General features: G+C 38.9%; 1 protein-coding gene and 1 pseudogene across 1 annotated transcript; both read left to right on the forward strand.

Moving 5' to 3' along the window:
- Window positions 1-3,967: 3,967 nt before the first annotated feature.
- On the forward strand, window positions 3,968-4,474 carry LOC149238486 (uncharacterized). The gene has a single exon (XM_089369576.1). It carries the CDS (start codon window positions 3,968-3,970, stop codon window positions 4,472-4,474), a length of 507 nt encoding a protein of 168 aa, XP_089225702.1.
- Window positions 4,475-8,333: 3,859 nt separating this feature from the next.
- On the forward strand, window positions 8,334-8,956 carry LOC149238487 (em protein H5 pseudogene; annotated as a pseudogene).
- The last annotated feature ends 247 nt before the right edge of the window (window positions 8,957-9,203 follow it).

The raw sequence follows: 9,203 nt of genomic DNA on the forward strand, positions 1-9,203 counted from the left end.
ATGAAGAAAGGTCTCATGAAAGAGAAAGAATGTTTCCTCAACAGATTTCCTAGAGCGTTCTTTGATGGTGCTGAACAACAAAACATTTTTGGCTGTGGAGTTCACATTATTATGGGCGAGAAGCTTCAATATCTTATTTCATGGAACGGAGGAAAAGGCTCTAATAGTATAGCTGAGGCGAGAGCTCTAGCGGGTCTTCTTTCCTTCTGTGTGTTTTTTGATATACAGGCTATTCCAATCTATGGTGATTCCAAAACAATGATCAATCATGTAAAAGGAGCTTGCCACATTAGGAGCCCTCACTTGGAAGGCTGGATGGACAGGATAATGTTCTTATGGGGGCTCTTGAGAGACTTCTCCATGCAACACATTTGCCGTGCTCAGAATCTCCAAGATGACTGCCTGTCAAAGAAGGGTCTACTCTTAGGTACAGGGTCATGGTCTATGGAAGTAAAAGAGGGAGACAATTCCTATTTTATCCTGGATTTCTATATCCCAGGATCTTGAAGCTCCTTTGGTTATATACAGGTTCTTTTTTCTTTATCTTTTTGTTTTTCTTGCATATGTCATGATTTATGGCTGTCTTGCAATCTCTAAAAATCTCATTTTCATATCTGATATGATCCGGCAAGTGATGCACAAATGACTATTTATTTATTTTATTTGATGTTTTTTTATGGATCAGCGATGGTGTATATAACCGCAGTGTCTCAAAATAGTGGCTGCATCTTTTTGCACTAGTTTTTGTATCATCTGGATCTTTTATATTGACTCAATATAATATAATGAAGCTTTTTCTTTCTGAAAAAAAAAAACTTCAGTGATATTTTGTCAAAATTTTGGGGACCAAGGTTGGATATATGTTGTGCTTCCATATCCTCATAAAAGATTGCTGGATTATCTTCCAATTCAGATCGAAGGTGGCTTTTAAAGCAATGTTATAGGTGTTGAATTTCCATGACACGAATTTGGGTTTGGTTTTAGAATTTATGGCACAAACACGCTCAAATGCCACAGCAAGACTACTTTGCACAACGGAATAAACATGACATTAAATCAACTAGTGCACAATAGACAATTTTTCACTTTTTCAGCCCAGCTTCATTATATTAAAAAAGTATAATACAACTATCTATGGTTCTCGTACCAGGGATCATGACCCTTATACAATCACTAATACAAGAATACAACTAGGGCTTGGCATTAGTCTTTTGACAACCAATATACCCTGAACAAGATACAATTGACTTACTTGCTAATATAGCTAGCTTCTTATCTCCTTCAGGTCCATGTACTTTGAACAAAATTGTTGATCCTTTAGCTTCCAATCTACTTCTATCAATGAACAATGCTCCTTTAGGTCATTGAACTTGGTTCTAAAAAACCTTCCCTCTTGTTGCTCCTTTGTACACCAAGAATGCAACACACAAGGACTTCAATCAAATGTTCATAACTCCATTTGGGAACAGTGCCTTGATTTGCCCACTTCTACCTTCCTCTGTTGCTATAGTGATGACAAGTCAAGGGCTTGGAGGCTACCCTTCTTTTCACTGAAGATGTACTTCTCCAATAATGAAATAGGGTTTAGACACTAGCTCACTTGGTTTCCTTCTTTTGTCCTTCAAAGAGCCAACCCTTAGGCCAACACGTCTGCCACTCCTAGCAGAGTTATTGTCCTTCACAAGTCTACACTTAGGGTTTTTTTGGACAACCTTCTAACATTCCTCCTCCCTGTACACAGGTTTCCCGACTTCTGTCCTAAATTGGACCTCTAAACCTACACCCTTTCTCCTTGAAGATGTCCTTTCAGACCTCTAAAACACTTCATATTTGAGCACAATACCTCTAAGTTTTTCGGCCCTGTCCAGGGCACCTTGTAGCAACCCTAAACGAATGTGAAAACTCTCCCACAAACCTTGATTTTCTGCGCACTTGGCTCAGAAGGATGTGGCCTAGTCGTAGCATCCTACTAGGCTACTTGGCCTCCAAAAATTAAGGATCCAACCGCCTGCAATACACATAAAATTTTGGCCAACATCACAGAGAAAATTCCTCCTTAACGCACCCAAAATTTTCCCTTAAGAACTCGAACAAATGTCCTCCTTGAACCTGTACCAAACCATGAGACAAAACAAGACGAAAACTATCTTCTTCTTCCTACTCCTATTCAGTTTGACTACCTAAGGTATTCATCTCCCTTGCTCTGTCTATTCTTGAGAAGAGGATGTGTTGTTGGATGCCAAATGAGGTTATAACCCTCTCTTATTTATATGCTACTTGATGGAAACATATAGCCCTCTTATTGCATTTTGATGGTGTTGCATATATTGTTATGGCAAAGGAGTAACGAGGTATGCTATATATGGTTGAGTTAATGGCTTGGTTGTTATGGTTGCAAAGCATCTTGGTATGCTTGGTATACCTGTTGTGTTTAGGTGCAAGGTATGCTAGATATGCTAGAACTATTGATAGTAGAACAAATGAGCAGCAAAGTATCATGGCACAGTTGGTGTATGCACAATTGTGTGAAGAGATGCATTGAGCTATGCTTGTTTTGATGCACTTATTATGGAAATGTAGTTGCATATATTAAGTTGGTTTGTTATCAAAGATTGTTGTGTTACAAATATTGTTTTAATGCAAGACAAAGGCAAAAACATGAAGAATATTGTTATGTTATAGTTTTTGATGTATTGCTAATGTATGTTGCAAAGGGTTGCTATGTTTTTTGATTTAATCATTACATTTGGCTGAAATTAATATTTGGTGAAGCATTTATTTTATTTTAATATTCAAAATCTCAAAAAGTGTGAAATGAATGAGTAGAATGCAAAGAGACAATTCTTTTCACTTCATATTCATATTTGGAATACCAATATCCATTAAAGCTTTCTTATAAAAATGTGTGAGGTTGCAAGGCCATATGGGTAGAGAGTTAGAGAAAGTGTGCACTGATTTGAGTTGTTTATTACTTGGCACATATATAGCATATGTGAAGCATATTTGAGGAGTAGAAGAAATAGGAATAGAGATGGAGGTATGCATATTTATAGGCTAGGTAACTAGCACATTGTTTTCTTGACTGTATTAAGGGGATGTAGTCTCCTTTCAAGTTGTAGCTTGATAAAAAGAATAGGTTAGAGCATGTTGAGGTAGGAGCCTTCTGTGGGTTGTAGCCTGCAAAAAATTGATGGCAGTTGGAGCTTCCTTTAAGTTGTAGCTTGTAAAAGAATTAAGGTAGCAACCTCTTGAAGGTTGGAGCCTATAGGAAAGGCATTTTTACTTGGGACAAGCTCATAACAGTTTGGCAAGGCCCAACCCCTCTATGGAAGGATGCCAATGATCTTCGTATGCCAGAATCTCTGGTTATGTTATGGAATTCTGTCAAGGATGCTCTCAGTAGTTGTGGGTTTCATTGCTCAGGGTCAGCTGACCACCTGATTTGGACGGTGCCAAATGTAAAATTGTTGGTTCAGGTAAAAGACCTTTACTCTTATATGATAATTCAAAGGCCTCTCACTCTAGCTCTATATATTCTCCGATCCTCTGCAAGTCGGGATGCCCTCTTAAATTAATTTTCTTCTCGTGGTTGGTGTTCCACAATAAAAATTTGACATGGGAAAATTTAAGGAAAAGGAACTGGCACAGACCAAGTAGATGCTCGATGTGCGAATCAGCTAAGGAGTCCAATTATCACATGTTCTTCCAATGCAAATCTTCTCTGCAAATCTGGTATGATCTCGCAATTCTTTATGGTTTCCCTCATGTTGTTTTTTTTTCGACCCATGCAGCGTTTGAATGGTGGAGTGGGCAAAGAGAGCCATGGAGATCTCTTATTATTATTGTCCTATGGTGCGCATGGAAATGGAGGAATTGTAAAATTTTCAAAGATTCAAAGGACCCCCTAAAGTATATTTTGCAACATATCATATCTATTTATGATTCTGTACCAAAAAAGCAGCCCAAAATGAAGAAAGGTCTCATGAAAGAGAAAGAATGTTTCCTCAACAGATTTCCTAGAGCATTCTTTGATGGTGCTGAACAACAAAACATTTTTGGCTGTGGAGTTCACATTATTATGGACGAGAAGCTTCAATATCTTATTTCATGGAACGGAGGAAAAGGCTCTAATAGTATAGCTGAGGCGAGAGCTCTAGCGGGTGTTCTTTCCTTCTGTGTGTTTTTTGATATACAGGCTATTCCAATCTATGGTGATTCCAAAACAATGATCAATCATGTAAAAGGAGCCTGCCACATTAGGAGCCCTCACTTGGCAGGCTGGATGGACAGGATAATGTTCTTATGGGGGCTCTTGAGAGACTGCTCGATGCAACACATCTGTCGTGCTCAGAATCTCCAAGCTGACTGCCTGTCAAAGAAGGGTCTACTCTTAGGTACAGGGTCATGGTCTATGGAAGTAAAAGAGGGAGACAATTCCTATTTTATCCAGGATTTCTATATCCCTGGATCTTGAAGCTCCTTTTGTTATATACAGGTTCTTTTTTCTTTATCTTTTTGTTTTTCTTGCATATGTCATGATTTATGGCTGTCCTCCAATCTCTAAAAATCTCAGTTTCATATCTGATATGATCCGGCAAGTGATGCACAGATGACTGTTTATTTATTTTATTTGATGTTTTTTTATGGATCAACGATGGTGTATCTAACCGCAATGTCTCAAAATAGTGGCTGCATCTTTTTGCACTAGTTTTTGTATCATCTGGATCTTTTATATTGACTCAATATAATATAATGAAGCTTTTTCTTTCTGAAAAAATAAACTTCAGTGATTTTTTGTCAAAAATTTGGGGACCAAGGTTGGATATATGTTGTGCTTCCATATCCTCATAAAATATTGTTGGATTATCTTTCAATTCAGATCGAAGGTGGCTTTTAAAGCAATGTTATAGGTGTTGAATTTCCATGACATGAATTTGGGTTTGGTTTTAGATTTTCTGGCACAAACACGCTCAAATGCCACAACAAGACTACTTTGCACAACAGAATAAACACGACATTAAATCAACTAGTGCACAATAGACAACTTTTCACCCTTTCAGCCCAACTTCGTTATATTAAAAAACTATAATACAACTATCTATGGTTCTCGTACCGGGGATCATGACCCTTATACAATCACTAATACAAGAATACAACTAGGGCTTGGTGTTAGTCTTTTGACAACCAATATACCCTGAACAAGATACAATTGACTTACTTGCTAATGTAGCTAGCTTCTTATCTCCTTCGGGTCCATGTACTTTGAACAAAATTGTTGATCCTTTAGCTTCCAATATACTTCTATCAATGAACAATGCTCCTTTAGGTCATTGAACTTGGTTCTAAACAACCTTCCCTCTTGCTGCTCCTTTGTACACCAAGAATGCAACACACAAGGACTTCAATCAAATGTTCACAACTCCATTTGGGAACAATGCCTTGATCTGCCCACTTCTACCTTCCTCTGTTGCTATAGTGATGACAAGTCAAGGGCTTGGAGGCTACCCTTCTTTTCACTGAAGATGTACTTCTCCAATAATGAACTAGGGTTTAGACACTATCCCACTTGGTTTCCTTCTTTTGTCCTTCAAAGAGCCAACCCTTAGGCCAACACGTCTGCCACTCCTAGCAGAGTTATTGTCCTTCACAAGTCTACACTTAGGGCTGTTTTGGACAACCTTCTAACATTCCTCCTCCCTGTACACAGGTTCCCCCGACTTCTGTCCTAAATTGGACCTCTAAACCTACACCCTTTCTCCTTGAAGATGTCCTTTCAGATCTCTAAAACACTTCATATTTGAGCACACTACCTCTAAGTTTTTTGGCCCTATCCAGGGCACCTTGTAGCAACCCTAAACGAATGTGCAAACTCTCCCACAAACCTTGATTTTCTGTGCACTTGGCTCAGAAGGATGTGGCCTAGTCGTAGCATCCTACTAGGCTACTTGGCCTCCAAAAATTAAGGATCCAACCGCCTGCAATACACATAAAATTTTGGCCAACATCACAGAGAAAATTCCTCCTTAACGCACCCAAAATTTTCCCTTAAGAACTCGAACAAATGTCCTCCTTGAACCTGTACCAAACCATGAGACAAAACAAGACGAAAACTATCTTCTTCTTCCTACTCCTATTCAGTTTGACTACCTAAGGTATTCATCTCCCTTGCTCTGTCTATTCTTGAGAAGAGGATGTGTTGTTGGATGCCAAATGAGGTTCTAACCCTCTCTTACTTATATGCTACTTGATGGAAACATATAGCCCTCTTTTATGGCTCTCCTAAAGTCGTGTCGACCTTAAAATTTTGCCACAAGCCCACTACATATAAATAATAAAAAATTTCCTTCCTCATTTGACAAAAGCTCCCTCAAATTTCTTTGTAGCCCTTTGCTCCACTGAGGGTGCCACATGCAATCCAAGGGTCAAATCAACAAAATTCATCTTGGTTTCATGCCCAACACTTTGAGTACAAAACCCACCTCTTAGGTACTTGGCCCACAAATGGATTTTTTGGTGCCAATTCACACAAGCCCAATACCCAGGGCTATGGAGTACCTCCCAAGCTACAAATCTCAACAAAAGGGTTTGTGGCTATGGGGGGACTCAAGTCTCATCCTTCGTTAGTGGTATTGGGGATTCAACCCAAGACACGAAGCCTTTTTAGTAAGGTAGGTGTGGTTCCTGCTTCCTAGACTCCTACCATAGTTTTGGAATAAGAAAGATCTCGTTGCAATCGAGAATGCAGTTGGAAAAAATCTGTTAGTAAAGGAAGATCAACTAATGCTAGAAGACTAATGCATTGTAAGGGTTCTCATGGAAGTTGTCAATAGCAAAGGGCTAGTGGTAGATTTTGCGATTAGGTGGGGGGATTTTTCCTTCTCCCAACCCCAAGATTATTGGGGAGTTCCCTTTCAGTGCGATTGTTGCAGGAAGTTAGGGCACAAAATGTGTGTGTGTCCTTTAGAGGTAATCTATGGGTTTAGGGGAGTAAATTTCGATAGTCCAAAGATTTGAGTGGGCTCAATGCGAAATGAAGGGCGTGTAGAGAAGGGTTTTCCCTCAAGGGATGGGGTTTCTATGGAACAAAATAAAAAAGAAGTGTCTTATTTGGAAGCGGAAAAAAGTAGGCAGGAGGCTACTTAGAAAAAAACTTGCTCAAAATTTGGCCCTTCATCTAAAAATCAATAAACAAATCAATGCCATTAAATTTCTAGAGCGAGAGAGAAATCCAATGATTTTTTTCCAAAGAATCAGAAGGAAATGGCTTTAAGGATTATGTAGAAAATTAATTATTCAATTGGATGAAGGAAGCAACAAACAAAAGTCAATTTGAGACTAGGATCCTCAAGATCTAGTTTCTCCCTCTAATAAGGAAACCTCAGAAGTTTTATTTAAAAAATGTGTTCAAGGATCCCTTGAAGAAACAAAAGTGGTTCAAAACACAAAATTCAAGGGTTTTAGAAGTAGTGATGTTGAAATATTGGCTCGAGAATGTTTGTTCGAGGAGAAGCTAGTGGGGTAGAGGATTCAAGGAGCCTTAAAGATTATTTGACTTCAAATTTAGGGAAGCTATCGGGAGTCCTATCTTCATTTATGCCAATGATAGATAGAAATGAAGGAACTCAAAAAGATGCATCCTATGTCAATAATAAGAATATGATCTTTGAAGCTCTCAAAGAAAGATTGAACTTACAAAAGGAGAAACAATTGGAAAATGGAAAGTTTAATGATTCTCCCCTTCTTACGAAAAGTCATTTCATGAATTTACTTTCTTTGAAAAAACGTTACAGGTCCAGGTCTAAGGCTAGTGGAGTCAAACTATCCCCTATGGAAGAAAATGCAGAAGAGGGGATTGTACACTTCGAACATGAATATTTGTTGCAGAGGGAAACGTGGTGGATAAACAAGTACCCATCTATGAGGTCTAAGGCTAGTGGAGTCAAACTATCCCCTATGGAAGAAAATGCAAGAAAATGAGGGGATTGTACGCTTCGAAACTCCCCTATGGAAGAAAATGCAGAAGAGGGGATTGTACGCTTCGAACATGAATATTTGTTGCAGAGCGAAACGTGGTGGATAAACAAGTACCCATCTATGAAATGGACGCTTTATATAATACGTGTCATGCTGCATGTCGTTCGAATACTAAAGCTTATCCAATAGAACATACCTCAGACAACCATAGAAACCTATATATATATATATACATCATTGTGTCATCATTGTGTCAATGGAGCACATTATGTTGCAGATTGTTCGGAATTGAATAGAGATATCGACCAGTGAAAAGGGTGATCCCAGAGAAATAGGTAGTTAATTATCAGGTAGGAAAAATGAGTTCGGATGACGCTCCCATGTCAGAAGAAGCTAAAATGAGGCTCAAACGTGGAGCCATGAAAGGAGGGCTCAGCAAGGAAGGTACGCGTGAGCCAACAGACGAAGAAGTCAAGGAGAAAGGGCTCATGCCCAAGGAATCCCAGGTGTAACTAATTAGCCTTATTCTTTTCTTATTCTTGTTCTGGATCCTTCAATTACTTCCTGTATTCTGTGTGTTTTGAAATTGTACGTCATTGAATGTATGATTTATTGAGCAGGAGCGGCTGATAGAGGGAGCAAAGAAGGGAGGGAGCACAAGAGCTGCTCAGATAGGGAAGGAAGGATATCAAGAGATGGGTAGAAAAGGCGGGCTGTCCAGGATGGGAATGTCTGGTGAGGAGGCAGCCAAGGAAAAAGGAATCGAGATAGACGAGTCCAAATATAAAACCAAGTCTGAACTCTCTGAGGTTGCCAAGACTCCTCAGCCACAAACATGATAACCGCAATCTATTTACGACTATATATGTAATGTATATATATAATCTCGTATATGTGTGGCATTCGGCTCTATACCTCACGCAATTTTGAATGCATCACCCTGATGATAACGCAACGCCAGAATTTTGCACGGCTTTTATGGCTGCCATTTTCCGAATAGTTATGCATTGACAGAATTTTGGATGGCTTGACATTTACAGCAGCCATCTTGTGAATAGTCGATGAAGCTCCACTTTTATACATATAAAGACATAGCGATTCTAGCAACGTATCTTCCGTTTTGTTTGTGATTGCGTCTTTCCTAATCCAAATAAGTGTTTAATCTATGCTACATTATTTATTATTGTTAAATATCTCTTAACCCTATTTATCATTGATGTTTCTATGGG

The sequence above is a fragment of the Pinus tabuliformis genome, chromosome 8 (genome assembly GCF_031772625.1).
Source record: "Pinus tabuliformis cultivar Carrire ecotype Pingquan chromosome 8, CPIR1, whole genome shotgun sequence".
In the NCBI taxonomy this organism is placed as follows: domain Eukaryota; kingdom Viridiplantae; phylum Streptophyta; class Pinopsida; order Pinales; family Pinaceae; genus Pinus; species Pinus tabuliformis.